The sequence below is a fragment of the Boleophthalmus pectinirostris genome, unplaced genomic scaffold (assembly GCF_026225935.1).
Source record: "Boleophthalmus pectinirostris isolate CB_2022bp ecotype Guang Dong unplaced genomic scaffold, ASM2622593v1 HiC_scaffold_14, whole genome shotgun sequence".
Taxonomy (NCBI): Eukaryota; Metazoa; Chordata; class Actinopteri; order Gobiiformes; family Gobiidae; genus Boleophthalmus; species Boleophthalmus pectinirostris.
The window spans coordinates 4,633,684-4,655,053 of record NW_026571047.1 but is presented as its reverse complement, the minus strand read 5'-3'; the positions used below and the strand labels follow the sequence as shown (position 1 = coordinate 4,655,053).

The 21,370-nt window shown below is 39.4% G+C and overlaps 1 protein-coding gene across 5 annotated transcripts in view; it reads right to left on the bottom strand.

The window, feature by feature from the left end:
• The window catches only part of abcc3 (ATP-binding cassette, sub-family C (CFTR/MRP), member 3), a 124,761-nt gene that overhangs the window by 54,482 nt on the left and 48,909 nt on the right, over nucleotides 1-21,370 (bottom strand). For 3 of the 5 annotated variants that reach the window (XM_055150111.1, XM_020919219.2, XM_020919220.2), the window contains exons 5-8: nucleotides 16,250-16,378; nucleotides 14,568-14,629; nucleotides 8,945-9,076; nucleotides 8,337-8,582 (exon numbers count right to left, since the gene is read on the bottom strand). In XM_055150111.1, the coding sequence (XP_055006086.1) occupies nucleotides 8,337-8,582; nucleotides 8,945-9,076; nucleotides 14,568-14,629; nucleotides 16,250-16,378 (569 nt within the window). The remainder of the gene's footprint in view (nucleotides 1-8,336; nucleotides 8,583-8,944; nucleotides 9,077-14,567; nucleotides 14,630-16,249; nucleotides 16,379-21,370) is intronic. The other 2 variants (XM_055150108.1, XM_055150110.1) reach the window with 1 other exon arrangement.

Sequence of the window (21,370 nt, the reverse complement as noted above, 5' to 3'; positions counted from 1 at the left end):
GAATCTAAGAGCCAAGTGGATTAAACCGACACTTTCCCATCATCCATCCAGCGTCTTCCTCCACTCTACTCATGTTTACTCATTTCCGTCGGCACCAAAAACCAAAGTATTGTTTGCGCATACTCCAGATTAGACGTTCATTCACGTTACATGATTTCACGTTGTTGTTTTTTTTCCCTCCGTTTACCGTCGCACTCCAGCCTGGTTGAGTTTACAAAAAATAAAAAATAAAAAATAGGCTAATGAAATTTAAGACCTTTGTAAAAAAAAAAAAAAAAAAAAAAAGACTTGGACAACAAAATTTAAGACTTTTTAAGATCTTAATTTAGGAACATGAAACTTAAGACCTTGTTAAGACTTTTAAGACCTCGCGGCTGCCCTGTACAAGAAGGTGAATCTTGAAGGATTATAAAACTTGTAAAAAACAAATATATTTGACATTGAAGGTGCATTATGTAACTTTTTGGGGGTCCGCCAGCTGCTCATCTCAATGGATATGTTATTGTTTTGTCTGGAAACATAACTTATCTGTCTCCATGGAGAGAAGCAGGTGACACAGGGTGTTTAAATGTGTAAAATCCTGTTTGACATCTTCATAAATAACAGAAGATTATGACCAGAGACACTGTCAGTCAAGATACACAAACACTTTTATTCAGTACAACATTTAGTAAAGAATAAAGGGCCAGTGTATGTCTGCACTCTGATTGTCATTAGAGCGTGTAGGCCAGGGTCAGTATGCATTATTTTAAATCAAATCAAAGCTAATATTATTTTAGATGTGAAGAGATAACTGTCGGAGGATTACAACAGGGTATCCCCACGTCTGACTACCTCAAATTTAACACTTTTATAAGAGCTTTTTAAGACCACTTAAATGAAAATTAAGACCAACATCGTACCCATGATGCAGGCGAAAAACACCAGATCCAATTCTTATAATGACCAACCAACTGCTGCATCTAGAATCTAAGAGCCAAGTGGATTAAACCGACACTTTCCCATCATCCATCCAGCATCTTCCTCCACTCTACTTGATGTTTACTCATTGCCGTCGGCGCCACAAGCCAAAGCATTGTTTGCGCATACTCCAAATTAGACGTTCATTCACATTACATCATTTCACATTGTTGTTGGTTTTTTTCCCCCTCTGTTTAATGTTGCACTGCAGCCTGGTTGAGTTTACAAAAAAAAGAAAAATTGGCTAATGAAATTTAAGACCTTTGTAAAAAAAAATAAGACTTGGACAACAAAATTTAAGAGTTTTAAGACCTTAATTTAGGAAAATGAAATTTAAGACCTTGTTAAGACTTTTAAGACCCCGCGGCTGCCCTGTACAAGAAGGTGAATCTTGAAGGATTATAAAACTAGTAAAAAACAAGTATATTTGACATTGAAGGTGCATTATGTAACTTTTTGGGGGTCCGCCAGCTGCTCATCTCAATGGATAATGTTATTGTTTTGTCTGGAAACATAACTTATCTATCTCCATGGAGAGAAGCAGGTGACACAGGGTGTTTAAATGTGTAAAATCCTGTTTGACGTCATCATAAATAAAACAAGATTATGACCAGAGGCACTGTCAGTCAAGATACACAAACACTTTTATTCAGTACAACATTTAGTAAAGAATAAAGGGCCAATGTACGTGTGCACTCTGATTGTCATTAGAGCGTGTAGGCCAGGGTCAGTGTGCATTATTTTCAGTGTTGGGAGTAACGCATTATAAAAGTAATGTATTACAGTAATGCGTTGATTTTTGCTGTAACGCAGTAATGTAAGGCATTACAGGGGAAAAAATTGTAATATTTTACTCGGTACAAATGTGAGTAACGCGCGTTACAATGCTTTTTTAACCTGGATTGAAGTGGTGGGTTTTTCTCCATAGAAATTCGCTAAAATCAGCAGCGGTGAAACGCCGGAGACGCGGCCGGATAAACCTTCAGGTGACCGCGGGCGAAAGGACCGACCCAGAACTCTACGCTGTTTAGACCTGGTTTAGACCTGGGTCACTTCTGGTTTAGACCTGGTTTACACTCGTCCCTCGCTCTAACGCGGTTCACTTTTCACGGTCTCGCTGTTTCAGTACAGAATGTGTTCAGCTGCCAAATTTAAATACATGTTCAATCTGTATCAGTGTGATTCTGAAGTGCTGTATGTCTGCAAGTTTTCTCTCCGACAAAATCCACAACATCGACGAAACGTTCTGCACTGACAAAGGCTCCTGCACTCGCATCCAAAAGACAGAGGACGATGCAAACCATCGCACAAAAAGTTGGACTTCTGGACACGTTGAAGGAAGGTAGAAGTTTCGCGCTGTAACAGACTCTTGCACCGGGTCTTGTACCCGCAAATAGTTGCTGAAATCAGGACCGCGAGCCCCCGCAGCAGGGTGTCCATAAAGAGCGATCGGGCGACAGTCGCTCTTACCTCCATGAGGTGCGGAGCTGAGCCGGTCCTTTCTCCTGCGGTCACCTTCGAGCCCGTCCTGACAGTGAGTCCTGTTTTAGTCCTAGTTCAGTTCTGGTTTAGTCCTCCTCTTCAGTCCTGGAATCAGTCTGAGGTTAGTCCTGTTAAAGTCCTGGTTTAGTCCTGGTTCAGCTCTGGTTTAGTCCTGGTTTAGACCTTGTTTAGTCCTGGTTCAGTCCATATACGGCTCAAAAGTTCAGCTTTTTCGCAGTTATTTTGGTGAGAGTAACTTAAAGTAATGTAATGCCTTACATTTTAAATACAGTAATATTGTAATGTAATGAATTACTTTGAAATGACAGTAATAAGTAATAAATAACACATTACAGTTTTAAAGTAACTTGCCCAACAGTGATTATTTTAAATCAAATCAAAGCTAATATTATTTTAGATGTGAAGAGATAACTGTCGGAGGATTACAACAGGGTATCCCCACGTTTGACTACCTCAAATTTAACACTTTATAAGAGCTTTTTAAGACCACTTAAATGAAAATTAAGACCAACATCGTACCCATTATGCGGGCGAAAAACACCAGATCCAATTCTAGTAATGACCAACCAACTACTGCATCTACAATCTTAGAGCCAATTGAATTAAACCGACACTTCCCCATCATCCATCCAGCATCTTCCTCCACTCTACTCATGTTTACTCATTGCCGTCGGCGCCACAAGCCAAAGTATTGTTTGCTCATACTCCAGATTAGACGTTCATTCACGTTACATCATTTGATGTTGTTGCTATTGTTTTTTTTCCCTCTGTTTAACGTTGCGCTACAGCATTCTTCTCTCAAACAGACAAAACTCCACCTTGTGATGTCATGTGGTAATACAAGATGTGCTGCTCTGTGTTTTAAACATCCATACACCTTCATTACAACAACTTGGGATAAGTTCAAGTCTGGAATTGCAAATCTCTATTGAATTAAAGGTAGAAGGTAAGACTGTTAACTTGAAAACTACTACTTCTTGACATCACAAGGTGGAACAGAGCGTTTTGAGCTTTGGAGATGTAGACAGACAAATAATAAAGGATTACTTAAACATGTGTGAATGAAAGAAAACACAACTCCAGGTCTGTTTTTGAGGAGGTAACAGCATTATAACATGACTTAAAGCTCATAGTCAGTTTTATGTAATATAACAATTTGAGAGAAGTTTGAAATAGTAACTGATCAACTAATACAAGAATCCCATGCATTTCAGAACATGTTTGCAGATGTCTAAAGAAGAGTTGAGGACTTGCAAGTCGTGACTTGGACTCGAGTCAGACTTGACTATTTTAAGGACTTGAGACTTGACTTGATAAAATGGACTAAGACCTGGGACTTGAGTTAGACTTGAAGGTCAGTGACTTTGGACTTGACTTGGACTTGAGGCCTGTGACTTGAGAAGCACTTCTAAATCTGAATTCTTTAATGGGTCACTCTAAGATCTTGTGAAGACATTTAAAAAGGAAAAAATAACTAAAATATTCTATACAATTCTTATATACTCATATATAAATATACTATGATTTTTAAGTACAATTTATCTTTAAATTAATATACATTGCAAAAGTCTAAGCCAGGGGTCGGCAACCCGCGGCTCCGGAGCCGCATGCGGCTCTTTAGCACTCCCCCAGTGGCTCCCTGGGGCTTTTTCAAAAATGAGTGAAAATGGAAAAGGAATGATTTTTTTGGTTGTAGTTTTAATCTGGTTTCTTTAGGGGTAAAACCCTCGTTCATCTCTGGTCATGGATCTGATCCATCAGCTGTGTGCAAATGCAAACATAACAAACACATGAAAAGTGTTTCAGCAGAACAAACAGATGAGCTGAAGTGGGGGGTGGTGTCCGGTGCTTCCACCTGAGAAGCGCTTTCCCCGAGAAAAGAACAAAAAAAAAAAAAAACACATGCGCAGACGGACGCTCAGAACAACATATAACAAATCAAACTGGATTCACACTTCTGTCTGGATGCTTTGCACCACCACGGAACCAGCCGCGGTCGAGCGCGGAGGACCGGAGCAGCCCGGACCTGTGGTTCACAGAACATTCTCGCTTTTCCCGCACGGAACCAGCGCACAGATGACTGCACTGAAGCACTCAGATCCAGTCCTTTGCGCGCTGGTCTTGCTCGCCCCCGTCTGGAACCAGGACACGGGGGATGGAGCCTCCGGACAATCTGACCAACACTGGACCCACAGACCCGTCTTGAGGAGCTGCGCGCTGACTGCTCCCGTGTGTTTGGCGCTGCTGCCCGAGCTCAGAGCTTCTGCTCCGGGTTTATTTTATGAGTGCTCCTGTGCACGATCAGAAGAAATGCGACTGCTGCTCTGAATACTTCCATCATCATCGTCAAAGCAACAGGTAAACGTCGGTCGCACTTTCAGCGCGTCAGCTCCTAAAACTCTGTTTATCTCAGTTTACATGCAAACGCGAAACCGGAGTTTTCCAAAATCTCCACTTAGCCGGAGTTTTTAGAAAGATTCATTTTCAGAGGCGAATTAATGTGTAAACGATGTGTTCAAACTCAGGGAAACGTCTCCATTTTTAAAAATACCCGTGTACGTGTAAACGGGGCCTAAATGACAAAGGAATAAACACTAACCACCTGATTTCAGTGGCTACAGACGGTGCACCGAGTATGAGAGGGTCACAAAAGGGGTTTGTGTATCATGAATGCTCATTTTGTATTTGTAGCCGACTTAGTCATTTTAAAAGTTGGCTTATACAGCTAATATACTGACAGCCTATGTTGCCTTCATATTAGGCTTATATAAGACTTTAATTTTTTTGCGGCTCCAGGCAGGTGTGGTTTTTGTTTTTTTGGGCCAATATGGCTCTTTGAACATTTTGAGTTGCCGACCCCTGGTCTAAGCTATATTTGGTACTTTGGTTGAAAGACTTGAAATGACTTGAAGCTCAAAGCAGACGACTTGGACTTGACTTGGACTTATTGACCAGTGCTCGAGACTCGACTTGGACTTGCCTGTATTTGATTGATTGATTGCATTTATATAGTGCCTTTCAAGATCCCCAAAGTGCTTTACAGTTCATTATTCAGTCACTCCACACTCAGTGGTGGTAAACTTCCACTGTAGCCACAGCTGCCCTGGGGCAGACTGACGGAATCGAGGCTGCCAATCTGCGCCATCGGCCCCTCCGACCACCACCATCACTCACACACACACCACTTTCATACTAGGCAATGTGGGTGAAGTGTCTTGCCTAAGGACACAATGACAGTTTTTTGCCACTGGCGCCCCACATATTTGACTTGGGACTTGACTCGGACTTGAGGTCAAAGACTTGAGATTTATTTGAGACTTGCAAAACAAAGACTTGGTTCTGCCTCTGGTCTAAACTGCAGCTGCAACAAGGACTTTCTATAAAACTAGTATTTTGTTCTTTGGAGAGGATATTCTCTTTCGGATTGCAGCTTTTGTGATATTGATAAAACTTTGTGCCAATTTAAATTGCGATTTTAATTTGTTTATGGTATGGTAGGCTAAAGGTTTGATAAAATTGAGACATTTAAAAGACCTGTACTTGCTTTTAATTTGTTCTTGTCAAGATATATGCTCTGTATTCATCAGGTATTGTTGTAAAAGTTGCTAAATAAGAAACATTAGACACAAGCATTTTCTCAGAACACAGAAGTAACTGAAAAGAACACATTTTTTTTAACCTGATCTTTCTCATTGTTACTAGGAATCCTGGGACGCAACTGCATGACACTATCCCAGACACTTGTTTCACAGCTGCAGAAAGGACTAAGTGGGCGGGGCTAAAAGTTCAAGCCAAAACATGTTCCTGGAAATCAAATATATTGCTTTTTAGTGAAATAGATTTTGGTGGAGCGCACAAGCCTGACGTTTATATTGTAATGTGAAAAGCTGCAGTGTGATGACTGCTTGTACGTGATAACTTATCTTACTGATGCAGACAGTAGTGATAAGAGCTTCCACAAAGCTGCATGTGTTTGTTTTTCCAACTTTTACGAACACATTTCCATGAGTTTGCATTGGCAACATGTAAGGAACACTCCGCATATTCTCAGATGAGGGGAGCAGAGTATGCAAAAATGCACTGACAGGAACTGCATAAGAATAAAGGGCCAATGTACGTGTGCAGTGTCATTAAAGCGTCAGTCAGTTTGCATTATTTAAAATGTGCTTTTTATAATCAAAGCTCATGTTTGTGAGAAACTTGAAACTTGAAACTTGAAAACTATCAAAAGAGTTATGTTTAATTCCACTGTGGAACATTTCAGACAAAAAAAACTGCACCTCTGTGGAAAAAAAAAAGTTTCATAGAGCACCTTAAAAGTGCTGCAGGTCTTAAAAACATGAAAACATCGTAAATGGTTGTAAACGGTTGTTGTAAACAGTTTGCAGGAGTTCAAAGTTACTCCTCACTCCTTAAGCATTCAGAGCATCCAAATTACTCACTGCAATGGAGAATATGAATGTGTTTCACAACTTTCAGAGAAATTAACAACAACTAGCATGCTAACCATGCACTTCCTGATTCTCTATGATAAAATGCTTTATAATTGGATGCAGACACACAGTGGACATATTTTGACCTCAAGAACTGCTTCTACATATATATTATATCTGTGTTGGGACAAGACACATTTTGCTCAAATACCTTGAAAAAATAAAAAAAAATAAAAAATGGCACAGGCACTTTAAATAACCACCAAATCCTGCTCAGGCATCCAGTGCAAACAGGTCTGAAAGTAACCTTGCACAGCAAGATGGATTCCTGTGAATTCATCTTGACCTACTCCCACTGGTGTGATAGGGTCCAGCCGCTGGTGGGCCTCAGACCTGACCAATCACAGAGCAGCATTGAGGTTTGGGTGGAAGCCAAAGGTGAAGCACCCAAGCAAATCAAAACAAACATGCCACAGCCAGATATACTTTGGCCTATTTTAGCGAGAAAACCTGCAGAGAAGAGCTTTCAGCAAAGGTAAAAGACCTTAACTCACCAGAGTGTGAAACTAAGAAAAATGACTTCAAAGTTTCTGTTCTGTCCAGTAGTCCAAAATTTGACAACTAGTTGCTATTCTGAAGAAATATTTGTATGCGAAAAATATTGAGCTCAAAATTGTATCATGAGAGAAAAATAAGGAGTTGTGCAAAGGCAAAAGGCAGAAACTGACAAGATTATTATTTGATTAATTTTCCTCAGACTTCCATCCATTAGAAGAAAACCTCACCAAGCTCCAGTCATCACATGTTTGTTTGAAATGATCTAGAAGAGCTCTGGAGTTTCCTGTTTAGTGCTGATCAGGATCGTACAACGACACTTACACAGTGAAACAGTTTGACACAAGTGACTTTGCAGGATATTGTGTACAGTACAGTATGAATAAATACACACAATACTTTCACTTTAAAGATCAGTGAAGTATAATTGAATACAAAGGTTTATTTACTGAATGTGTTCAGACCCTGTGCCAAGGAGGCGAAAAGAAGGAGGCGACAGGTTGGATTTTAAAATAAAATATATTTATGAACTAAATCACAAACAAAACATACACAGTTTCTGCCTTTTGTCTTTGCACGACTTGCACGACGATTTTTGGCTCATGATACAAAGGCAGAGAACAGGAACTGACAAAACTGGGATCAAAGGTCAATTTTGAGCTCAATATTTTTCAAGATATTTATTTACATGATAAAGGAGGTCTGAAATACAAACAAAATGACATGAACTCATTTTTGACCAAACACAATTACAGGGCTACAGGGCTCTGTCTTTGTAGGGCAGCGATACCAGAGTGTTCATGGGTAGAACTCAATTTAGAGACAAACATATGAGTCTGGAATGAGCCTGTTTTATCTGCAACTGACCATCATGTGACTATTTACCTCAAAAGCTGTGGGTTGACAAAGGTGATGGTGTCCTGCAGGAACTTGAAAGCAGAACCAATTAAAAAGTAGGGTCCGAAGGCTCTGACCAGCGCTCGGAGGAAAGACGGCTGATGGGGCGCTGCTTTGTGCCCGGACAGGAGCACCTCGGCCTCCTCTGGGCTGCTCTCCGCTCCTCCCACGTGATTGGTGCTCGCTGAAGGAGGCTTGGAGTAAGTGGCTTGAGTGGACACGTTTGGTACACTGCTGGGGAAAAAACAAAATGAGAAATAGGTCGCGTTCACAGACATCACAACAATCTAGGGGCAGAATTCTACGGTGGAATTTGCTGTTTATTATTTTCGTAATAGCTTTAGAAATTGGTGCCATTATTCAACCCCAAAAGATGTGATTGTTGTCAGTTGGAATGACTTCAAGCCATGAGATTAGATAGTGGAGCCAATCCCCCCAAAAAATAATGAAAAGGTTCAACGTTTTCTTCCACAAACATAGAATCTTACATCAATTTACGTACATAAATTAGGCCCCTGATCCATCTGAGATTAGGACATCACCAATAATGAAAAACATGTTGAAATATGACTTATGATAAACAGAGAGTGTAGTACCTTTTGACTTTGGCTAATTCCTTGTCCCACTCCTTGAGCAGTTTGGGCACCATGCTTTTGGAGCTGTCCCGCTGGTTTAGAGACCACAGATCTTTGGCTTCCAGCGGATTTTTGTAGCCCTTAATCGCCATACTGAGGAAGAGAAACACACACTTTAAAAAGAGACCTAGTACTACTACTACTAATACGTTACACAGTAGTATCACGAGAGTAGATTATTTCCATTACTCTATTTTATATTTTGGAGAGGCAGGAAGGACCAATCTTTAAAAAGGCCAGTTTCTCCAGGGTTTAAACTGTGCTTTGATTGATTTGACGTGCATATTTCTGTATCTAGAGGACGAAGACTAAACTAGGACAAAACCTGGAACTAAACCTGGACTTGCCCAAGACTAAACCAAGGCCATAGAACAGGACCAAACCAAGTCTGCATCAGGACTAATCACGATGTGTGAACACACCCTAAACCATAATTCTTTCATAAAGTTGGTATATGTTCAAGAACAGCATGAAAATAGAAGTATGCTATAAAAATATACAGATATACAGATTCCATATTAAAAGACTTGATAATAGAGAAAAAATCTGACACAACACATACAGTACACACATACAATAAGTGTCTCTGCCTGTGGTTACATACAGTGCTGCATATGCTAGGCCTGAATTGTGATTTTTCTGGCAAGCATTGTAATTAGGGGTGTGCAAAAACATTGAAATATCGATACATTGCATTGTTTAATATGATGACACAGTGTCAATATCGTGGGCTGCTGTATAGATATATTGCCAAGAGTATTTTTTGGTATATTTTACTAAATGGTTTTGTTACAGAGCTACAGTTTTGTTGTTTGTTTAGAGGAAGGAAACTTGTTTATGCAACACATTTGACATTTTCACTGTTTTGATTACAGGGTATTTCCGGGTTTGACTACCCCAAATTTAAGACTTTTTAAAAACCTTTTTAAGACCACTTAAATGAAAATTAAGACCAATGTCACACACATTATGCGGGTGAAAAACACCAGGTCTAATTCTAATAATGACCAACCAACTACCATATCTATATCTATATTCTATATCTAGAATCTAAGGCTACATTTATATGATGACGGTCCTAACAGAAGACACAAAAGTGTCGTAGCATCTTCACTTTTTATTCTGCGTTTAGATGAGGAAATCTGTGTTCATACAGTGATGCAAAAGTGTGTGGAATTGGATTGAGTATACATGTCAGGCGGCTCGGTGGTGACGCTTGGTGGTGATGTATGTGACGTAAACACGTACTCGATGTGAGCAGATCTGACCAGAGTTTTGCGTCTTGGGCAGTGTAGATGAAACTGATTGTATACTCATTGCCACCGGTGCCAAAAAACAAAGTATTGTTTATGCATACTCCAAATTAGACCTTCCTTCATGTTACGTTGTTGTTTTTTTACCCTCCCTCCATTTAACATTGCACTGCAGCCCGGTTGAGTAAACAAACATAATTTAAGTCTTTTTAAGGCCTTATTTTAGGAACATGAAATTTAAGACCTTTTTAAGACTTTTAAGACCTCGCAGCTACCCTGGATGATTAAAATAGGTGTTTCATATTAACTTTGCACAAGAAGTGGTTCAACAAAGACTTTAATCACAGCCATGATTTAGCCTTTATTTTTATTGAACCATATCGCATCAATTTGAAATATATCATATTGAATCGTAACGGATTGAAAGCTCTCTGTATCGAGATATGTATCTTATCAGCAACTTCTGAATGATACCCAGACCTAACTGTTATTACAATCAGACAAGTGATTTGTTTTAATAATCAGATTGTGTTAGGGGTGGCACGAGACAGAATTTTCACGAGACGAGATACGAGATCAAGATGAGATTTTGAATATATTGTATACATTGCGTTGTGAGTGGATTTTATATGTTGACAGAGTTATAAAAAATGATAACATTATGTAATTTTCCTCATATTCTTTTCATGCATGAAACAACCTTTATGCTTTAAACATCAGCTCCCCACATGCATCAAGACTGATTTATAGGCCTACAATATGTTAACTTCCTGTGTGTGCCTTGTGACAGTTTGACCTCGTCTCATCCCTAGATTCTGTTCAAAGTTCACATTTTAAACACGTCTCATTTCAGACCACATTTGTATCTAAACTACAGGGTCTGCTGTTTTTTTTAATGCAGAATAAGATATTTTGTGGTTTGTAGAGGAAATTATGGTAAATGGTGACATTTCTATACAGCACTTTGGCTCTCAAAGAACTTTACAGGGTTCCCAATCTTTTTCACTGACAAAATTTCAAAACTTTCCCATTACTTTTACTATGGCACCTAGATGTGTAGAATTGACTTTTAGGGCTAAATATGAAATGTTAACTCTTTCCAATCACTTTATAGTTTGGGATTATAGTTTTTTAACATTCAAAATCCTGTCAGTGCATTTATTGTCGCTCTTTTAAACAAAAAGTGCATACGTTCAGAAGTAATCATTATTTCCTCATGAAAACTTGTAGTTGTGTGAAAGAGATATTAAAACTCCATGATTTTTTCCAAAACTTTCAATGAATATACAAAATTCCATGATTTTTCCAGGCTTGGAAAATGACATTTTCAATTTCCATGACTATTCCAGGATTTACATGCCCATGGGAACCCTGACTTTACAACACACATTCACACCCACATTCATACACTAGTGTATGCAGAGACTGGGGATGAGGTAGGTTAAGTGTCTTGCCCAAGAACACAATGGAAGTATTCATCTGAGGGAGCTGGAATCATACTGCCAAACTGTGACAATGGAAATGACCGCTCAACCAATGACGTTTTTTTTTTTTTTTTTACGTCGAAGGCAAATGCTCTAGCGCCTGAGCTCCGCCCCCTACTTCAAAAACTGCAGCCTTTGTGATTTTCTAGCTGCGTCCATTGAAATTACAATTCCGATTTGATTGCCCTTAAGCTTGTAGCGCTAGCAAATGGACAGAAAAAGTATGAGGTGAAGTACTTAAGTGAGCAGTACGAGTGGTGGTGCTCATTATGCTACAGTATTGCACATGATGCATTTTGTCTTGGCTCTATGGTGTACTGTATGCTCCATCTACTCACCTAAATCCAATTGTTACAGATTGGATTTCCCAGACATGCTAATCATCACATCAAGAAAGACGGGCTCATGTTACACCGGAAATGAGCCTCAAGTGTGTTCTGTAGGCTGGAGCAGTAAGTATGAGACTACAGCAGACACGTCAAGATGTTTGTGTGGCTGCCATCGCCTTGTTGCCATTGTTTTTGATTCATGGGTCTGGATCAACAATCAAATGTGCGCAAAGCTGCATTAAACACATTATTACTCAATGTATATTTGCGTCCTCCTGGGAAATAAAAATCCAAACTTAAACAACCCACCCACATTCACATTCATAATACACATTTACGAAGACAGGAAGGCAACGTTGGGCGAGTTACGCCACGATCTTCCAATGGATCGTGGACATCTGGGCTAAGGGATCAGTCTCAAGTGTCGTCCATTTGTTTCGTTTAATGTGCCTTATGTAGGAAAATAGACAAGATAATTCGACATTATTATTATTATTATTATATACTCATAATCCGGTGCGCCTTATAAAATAAGGTATACAGTATTCATTACCAATTAAAGTTCAAGAAATAGGCTATATATTTGCACTATATTGGAATTCTTGTGCGGGGCTGTCAGGGGTTCAAGAAAAAAATGGATTTAAAAGTGTCTTTGTGAAATTTTCCATAGACCACACTAGTGTTGTCATGATACTAAAATTTCAAACTTGAAAATCGATACTGAGGAATAGACTTGATATACTGATTCTGATAACATGATCATAACAAAAACATTCTTTCTTTATGCTATAATGTGATTTTCAACATTAAATCATAGTACTTTCTTCCCATGTACTGTAGTCTTATATGTGTGTAATCCCTCAGTGGTCCAGGCAGGTTCCATAGTGGTCTATGGGTGTGTACTAGTCTATGTGCTCTTATACTTGTTCTGATACAGCTCAAGATCATTCTAAAAACATTCAGAAAATGCTCATTGTACTGTGAATGTGACTTTTAGTATTTAGTTTTGATACTTGTTTGAGTATTGATTATTATCTGATTTTCAGTAATTTTAACTAAACAATTATGTTATAAATGTGGAATGGCTGTTAGCTGGTTGTGGTTGTTGCATTGAAAACAACTTCAAAAGACAGTATAAAATTAGAAGTAGGGATGGACGATATATTGGTTGGTATATTGGTATTGGCTGATATCGTAGGGCTTTTGCAGATATTGGCTTGGGTTGATATTGGGGGAAATATTTGGCACCGATATTTTTTCATCACTGTCCCATTCTCTGTGTGCCCATGTGTCATTTCCAGTTTGTAGATCAGATATCAGGATTGGATCAAACAAACCCATATCTAAACATATGTAGAAGCCAGGGCCGCATCTGGCTCTTTCATCCTTCTGTTGTGGCTCCCTGTGACATTGGAAAGTAAATGAGTATTTAATTACAATGTATTTTTATTTTTGTTTGTTTTTTAAATGTAATTCTAAATTTGTAGATAACTGTCATCTTGTAACATTAAAATAAAACATTTTAACTATTTTTGTCACTCAAAATACGCGTCAAAACACCTGGTACAGATCTGGCAGTCTGGACTTACCGGCACCAACACCAGTAGCACAATTTATTGAGCTTTTCAACCCCTTGTAGATAAATGATGGATAAATCCAAGAAAAGAAAAGTTTCTGAAGAAAACAGAATGTTTAATGCTAAGTGGGCAGATTCACGCTTCAGTACATGCGATAATATCACGACGGAAGACAGAAGCAGACGGAAGTTTGGATTTTTAAATTTCTTATGAGGAGGACTCAAATAGACATTGAGTATTTCATTTGCAAGTAAGCATCAACCAAGTGTCTTTTTTTCTGAGTTCAAAATGTTTGTGTTACATGCAGAAATAAGATCGACTGTTCTCTGTAGCATTTCATTGATTTCGTAAATGCAGCACACTATAGTCTTTCATACAGAGCACACAGGTAAAACAAAATGATATAGTGTTCTCCTCATTTTAGACTCAAAAGGGTTTTGTGGCTCCAGGTGTTTTCTTTTGTTGTCTTTTCTTTTTGGAGTATTTAAGGTTGCGGACCACTGCCATAGACTGTATGAAGAAGTGGACTAAGTGAGCGTGACGTCACCCATAATGTTTGTCTCCAGTCACATGAAACTCATCGAGGCTAGTGGTTATGGGGGCGAATTTGAAGCCGAGTTCCATATAAGGAATAGAAATTGATTTATGAACAAAACAGTAAAATAAAAACACCAGGAATATGTAGAGCGGGTTAATACATGCATTTTAAGATCAAAATGAGGAGCCAGACAGCAGCAGTTACAGAGAGAGGAGCAATGTTTTTCCATGCAAAGTGAATTGGGAATTATGTTAATGGAGTTGGAAGCGCGCCCATGCTCACTTCCTAGTTGGAACTCGGCCCCCAGTAGATTAGCTATGTCCATTTATATATACAGTCAATGGGAGAAGCGGATAACAAGCAGCCAAATGCCGTAGCCAGCAGTGTGTAGAGTGGTACAAACCTGGTAAACCACCAAAACGTCATTGTAGAGAGAAAGCCTGCAGTGTTCTCGGGGCAGGGATTCTGAGGAGAAAGGGAATAAGAGTCAGAAAGTGGGTTAGTGGAGGTCATATAAGGATAAGCGTGCTTTAACAAGTCCACCCCCCACACACCACACTCTGCCTCATTGACTGAAGGCACGAGGCAAAACTGTTACAAAGTGCAATGGTGTTGCTTAACTGCTGTCAAATTCAAATGTAAAGCTTCAACTATCAGTGGCAATATTTCAGGGCCCATATTACGAGTTCTTCTCTCAGACAGAAACGTCCTACACACACGTACACACACGTACGTACACACACACACACACACACACACACACATAAGGTTCACACTGTCACCAACCCCTGTCATCTTTGTCCCTATATTTATGTAATCTTCAATCGTAATGTCTGTCTTGTATCTTGTATGTTGTTTGGTTCCTATTTGTTGGAATCTATGTAGTTTGCAAATAAAATGTATTAAAAAAAAAAAAAGAAAAGAAACTCAAACGTGTGAATGAAGCATAACTCAAATCCAGGCTAGGGGTGTGCAAAAATATTCAAATATCAATATATCGTGGGTTGCTGTATGGATAGATCACCAAGAGTATTTTTTGGTGTATTTTACTAAATTATTTTGTTACAGCTACAGTTTTGTTGCTTGTTTAGAGAAAATAAACTTGTTTATGTGACGCATTTGACATTTTCACTGTTTTGATGATCGGAATGGGCATGTTTCAGATTAACTTTGCACAAAACATGACTTTTAGTATCACAGCTGTGATTTAGCCTTTATTTCTTTATTTCATGTATTTGAAATATATCATATTGAACCAAAAGTACACTGTATCGAGATACAAATTGTATCGTGGGTTATGTCTGACAAGGATTTACGCTCTCTTTTTGTCTCTTCACGTAAAAGTCAGGTGCCTCTGTTTGTGTGTGTGAGCGGTGCTGTCAGACCACTCTTGCTCTCTGATCCAACTCCTCACCTTCGTCCCACTCTTTTATCTCCTGTTGATACTTTTGATGATTATAATCTAAGTTAGAGAAAGCAAACCACGATTTTCTCACCGTTCAGGAGTGAAACTTAAGTCCTGATTTGGTGCACAGGCATTGCACGTGTTTCTGTTGATAACAAACTCATTCCAGTTTTTTAATGTGAATTTCTCCAGAATTATTATTGGTCCTATCAAACACGAAAACTGTAGTGACCTTGACACCCTGCTCTTTATTTCTCTGTATTTCAAATAAGATGGAAGAAGATCAAATCAAAAATCGAGGTTGATCAATATGGGGGAAAAAATCGTGATTCTTTTTCCCCCCTATCTTGCCCAGCCCTAACTTCATGTATGCTTTTGATGAGGTATCAGTCTTTGAACATGGCTTCAAGAGTAAATTTTGTGCAACGTAGGGCCTTTAATGTACAGTCTTTTGAATTACGTCTTGTATTATATATGTCGGTGTGGAAAAGCTCAACCAGGGACAAGACTTGAAAATAAGCACTTCCTATGTACTCCACGTGCCTGAATGCATTGTCCCTGATTTCATATATTGAAAGATAAGGCAATATAGTAATTATGGTGACAGGCCTAGTCTGAAGAGCCTTTACGAGAACATGATGAGAACATAAGACAGTGGTGTGTGGTAGAGCAGGACTCACGGGGTCTGTAACCACGCTGGAGAAGAGTGGAGGTCTCTCATTGAAGCAGCAGAGGATGAGCTCACACAGGATCAGGACAAAGTAGAGGTAGAACGTGGTCAACCTGAACGCATCGCTTTTCTCCTCACTCTGAAACGTCAACACAGGGGCAAGAGCGTTACACATGGAGTCCAAAGCAAACCTCTAGTGATAATACATGTCATGTCAGTGTACGGGCCAGTGTCATGTGATCTCTGTTTGTAGTCACATATACAGTTCATACACTACTTATAACAGGTTAGACTGAGCATTTCACTAAAACAAAGAGAACATAAGTACACTGCTGCAGAGTCCTACACCTGGTCGGGTACGGGCAAACAGTTGCTGAAATAGGCGGGTTTCAATGTGCTTACGGCAGGGTATGTGGGCGGGTAGTGATTAGACATGGATGGGTCAGGACTAAATCAGGACTAAACCAGGACTACATCAGGACTAATCATGGACTTAAGAGAGAGGGAGAACCCTGAGCCCGTGGAGCAGGGTGTCCGAAAAGCACGATTGGGCGACGGCTGCGCTCCGTGCAGTCACTGGACGGGCTACGCGGGTGCACATCCGAGCTCGTCCCAACAGTGAGTCCTGGTTCAGTTCTGGTTTAGTCCTGGTTTAGTTCTGGAATCAGTCCTAGATTAGTCCTGGGCTAGTCCTTGATTAGTAATGAGTTAGGAGGCTTGGTTCAGTCCGTGGCGTGTGTGGAGCACGCGATCAATGTTTCTTCTGCTCAGTAAATAAAGTCTGTGAAGTGATGACAGTAGTGTCGAGTCTGTGAATTTGTATTTGTACTGAAGAAAGCGTAACCGTTTCATTTAATTTCATGATTGTAATTCTTGAAATCGTAACTTTTCAATTCATATTCTGATGGATCCTTCAGTTAGAATGCTTTTAATTTGTGTGTAATTTATCATGGGCACGGGTGGGTAACAGGTGGAATGTTAACGGGTCCGGGCGGGTGCGGGTTTAACTTTGATAAAATCACGGGCTAATGGGCGGGTGCAGTGCTGTACTGCGCGGGTGCAGGTGGGTGCGGGCGGGTCTCCAAAAATGGACCCATGCAGGACTCTACACTACCGTTCAAAAGTTTTAGAACACCACACATTTTCCAAGTTTTTTACTGTTTACTGTTTAACTGTTGCTGTTATTCTAAACTTTTGATTGATCAAAGTGTCCACTTTTTGGCAGATATATCAGCTGAACACACTTGTGGCTCGTTCTTTTTGCAATAGAAATCAAATATTCTTCAGAAAGTTCTTCCCAAGTCTGTTGCAGAAGTTCCCATAAAAGTGTGGCACTTGTAGGTTTCTTGGCTTTCACTCTTCTGTCCAGTTCATCCCAAACCAGCTCAAAGGAGCAGACTGTGCTGGATACTTCATGTTTTCAAGCTCACCATCTTGTTCTTTTTTCATGAGGTAGTTTTGGCAGAGATTGGACTTGTATTTTGTATCTTTTTTTAAACCTTTGGCTGTTCAGTATTTATCTTTGTACCATTTCAAGCTCTTCATTGAACTTACACGCCTTGAATTGCAATAAATAACTGGAAAATTAGGGTGTTCTAAAACTTTTTTTTACATAATTTTACTTCCGGGTTGGACATATGTAGACACAATTCCTCGACTCTTACTTAGAAGCCATAAAGTTAACCTAAATCAGATTTTTACGTGTTAAAACAGCGGTTCAAGGTATTTCCGTGGTCTTGTTGCTAGTCTTGGCCAGGACTACCTAAGCTGGAGGATTTGACCTCTGATGCATTCAGCCAGCATGTGACTTGCACCGTAATTAGGATTTTTGCATTCTAAGAGCTTTAATTAATTCACTGCAATGAGTTTATGAGCTATAAGCGCTTTATTCTGATTCAGATACCATTTTCTATTTCACGGAATAACACAGATGACTTTCCACTTCCAGGAAATGAAGTACAATCTCTGTAATGGGACAGTCCAGAATTTTGGATATAGGACCTCATTTCCTTGTTAGCCAGAGTGTTGGAAACATGTGGATACACTTTTTGAAATATTCCATCCAGTCCTTGTATTTGCAGAGGTCGCTGGTGCTAGGCCAGGGCTAAACGATTTTAAGAAAAAATTGAATTGCCATTTTTCTAGCAGATATTGCAATTTCGATTTCATGCACAATTTTTTTCAAACCAACTTTCAGTGCACATGAACATTTGCAAACTTTTACAACTCCATCCTCAAACCTAATTCAAAACAAACAAGAGAACAACAGGTGTAGCCAGCTCAGGTCCAGAGATGTGGAAGCTCCATTATGGCCATGAATTGTTCTGCTAATTAGACCTCACACCCTGTACAGGTCAATAGGTCTAACTAACAAACAGAAACTGTAAACAAGTAGGTGTGTTAGTTTTGGAGTAGTTATTTAGCTCCTCCCTACAGACAGATATAAAGAAGTGTCCACCAGCGTCTGACCAGAACTGAAGAAGCAGCTTGGATGAGCTGAGAAACATCTTTAACCAAACTAACTTTTGTCCAGTCGAAAAACTGAATTTTCTCATCGCCATTTGCAAACATCACAGAAACTGACATCATACCAGAGTCCTGCACCGGGTCGGTTACCTGCAGGTACCCGGCGTGAATATTACTGTCAAAAATCTGTCATCATTTCACAGGCTTTATTTACTGAGCAGAAGAAATTGATCAAGATGCCGGTGTGGTACAGGATTTTGACCCCGCGATGAGGTGACCCCAGGGTCAACATATAGTATTTTGACCCCGGGGTCAGAATTCTATTATGGTATATGTGACCCCCCTATAGAATATTGACCCCCCCTATGAAAATCTATATTTTATTAATAAAGAACTTGAATTCTATTGAAAAACCTTGAATATTAATACTATATCTGCAAATTAAAACATATTGACATATTTAAAAGTGTTTTTTGAAGAACTCAGATGCCTTTTTATGTCGATTATAACTTTTGAATGTTAAAAATTACTTAGTTGTTTAAACACATATTTTACTGAAAATGAGATAAGCAGTTATTAATGAGTTAGGTAATCAAAGTGATGTTTTATGATTTGGAATCATGTTAAAATAGACAGGGGTGATCAATTAAGTAGTTAAATAGGTGATATGAGAAGATTTAATAACACAACATTAGTAAATTCAAGGTCATTATTCTTACAAACCATTGCCTAAATTGACATTATGATTAAGGATTATCTGAACAGAGCAAACTAAAAACCATAACAATGTAAAATACAATATAACAAGTGACAAGATTACTATGTATATGCAATTTTAACAATACGTCACATTTACACAAAATACCAAGTTGTTATCCATCAAAACACTCCTTAAAATACCTTAAAAGAAAGGCAATATGTAGCAATATATAATAAAAATAAATGACATGAGAAATAATGATCAGATAAGTAACTACTGAAGAAAAAAGTAAGGAGAGTCAAAATCCTATGGGGGGAGGGTCACTTTACTACGACTGAACCAGAACTAAACCAGGACTGAACCAGGATTGAACTGGGACTGAACCAAGACTAAACCAGGTCTAAACCAGGACTGAACCAAGACTAAATCAGGACTGAACCAGGACTGAACCAGGACTAAACCAGGACTGAACCAGGATTGAACCAGGATTGAACCATGACTGAACCAGGACTAAACCAGGACTAAACCAGGACTAAACCAGGACTAAACCAGGACTGAACCAGGACTAAACCAGGACTAAACCAGGACTGAACCAGGACTGAACCAGGACTGAACCAGGATTGAACCAGGACTGAACCATGGCTGAACCAGGACTAAACCAGGAACCAGGACTAAACCAGGACTAAACCAGGACTAAACCAGGACTGAACCAGGACTAAACCAGGACTAAACCAGGACTGAACCAGGACTGAACCATGGCTGAACCAGGACTAAACCAGGACTAAACCAGGAACTGAACCAGGACTGAACCAGGACTGAACCAGGATTGAACCAGGACTGAACCATGGCTGAACCAGGACTAAACCAGGAATAAACCAGGACTAAACCAGGACTAAACCAGGACTGAACCAGGACTAAACCAGGACTAAACCAGGACTGAACCAGGACTAAACCAGGACTAAACCAGGACTGAACCAGGACTGAACCATGGCTGAACCAGGACTAAACCAGGACTAAACCAGGACTGAACCAAGACTAAATCAGGACTAAACCAGGACTGAACCATGGCTGAACCAGGACTAAACCAGGATTGAACCAGGATTGAACCAGGACTAAACCAGGACTGAACCAGGACTAAATCAGGACTGAACCAGGACTGAACCAGGACTAAACCAGGACTAAACCAGGAATAATTCAGGACTAAACCAGGACTAAATCAGGACAAAACCAGGAATAATTCAGGACTAAACAGGACTAAATCAGGACTAAACCAGGACTAAATCAGGACTAAACCAGGACTGAACCAGGACTGAATCAGGACTATACCAGGTCTAAACCAGGTCTTCGATTAATCATTAACATTTTTTTAATTAAAATGATCATCATTGTTATTACTGTTACTAATCATAAATAAACTCAATATATAAATAAACAGATCAAGTTTACAGCACATAAACCATAACCACTCTAAAACCACATCAGCCCAATTGACATTATAATGTGTTTGTTTTACAGAAATGAAGCTTAAACCACAGGGCTCATTTGCATCAACTAAATTCTGAAAAAAAAAAAAAACAGCTCTTACCTTGAGAGCTGATGCAACACATACTAAAGGACACGACTCAGTGGAATATGAGTGTTCTTTCTGTGACAGAGGGATGTTGATGATGCATACATGTGTGGAATAGTTGACGAAACAAAACTTGGGTCAGTAAGTTGTTGTCTGAGACTCCACAAAACATCCAAAGCAAATCTATTATTACAGCAGACTGTCCATGTAAATGTCTATGTTGATAGAATCATTTTAGAAGTAAAAGCAACCTTGCATTTGAAGGATTTACGTAAGGTTAGTTTTATTTCAAACATTATTCTATCAACACAGACATTCACATGGACAGTCTGGTGTAATAATAGATTTGTTTCGGGTGTTTTGTGGAGTGGGTAAGACTGTTTTTGACATGCACT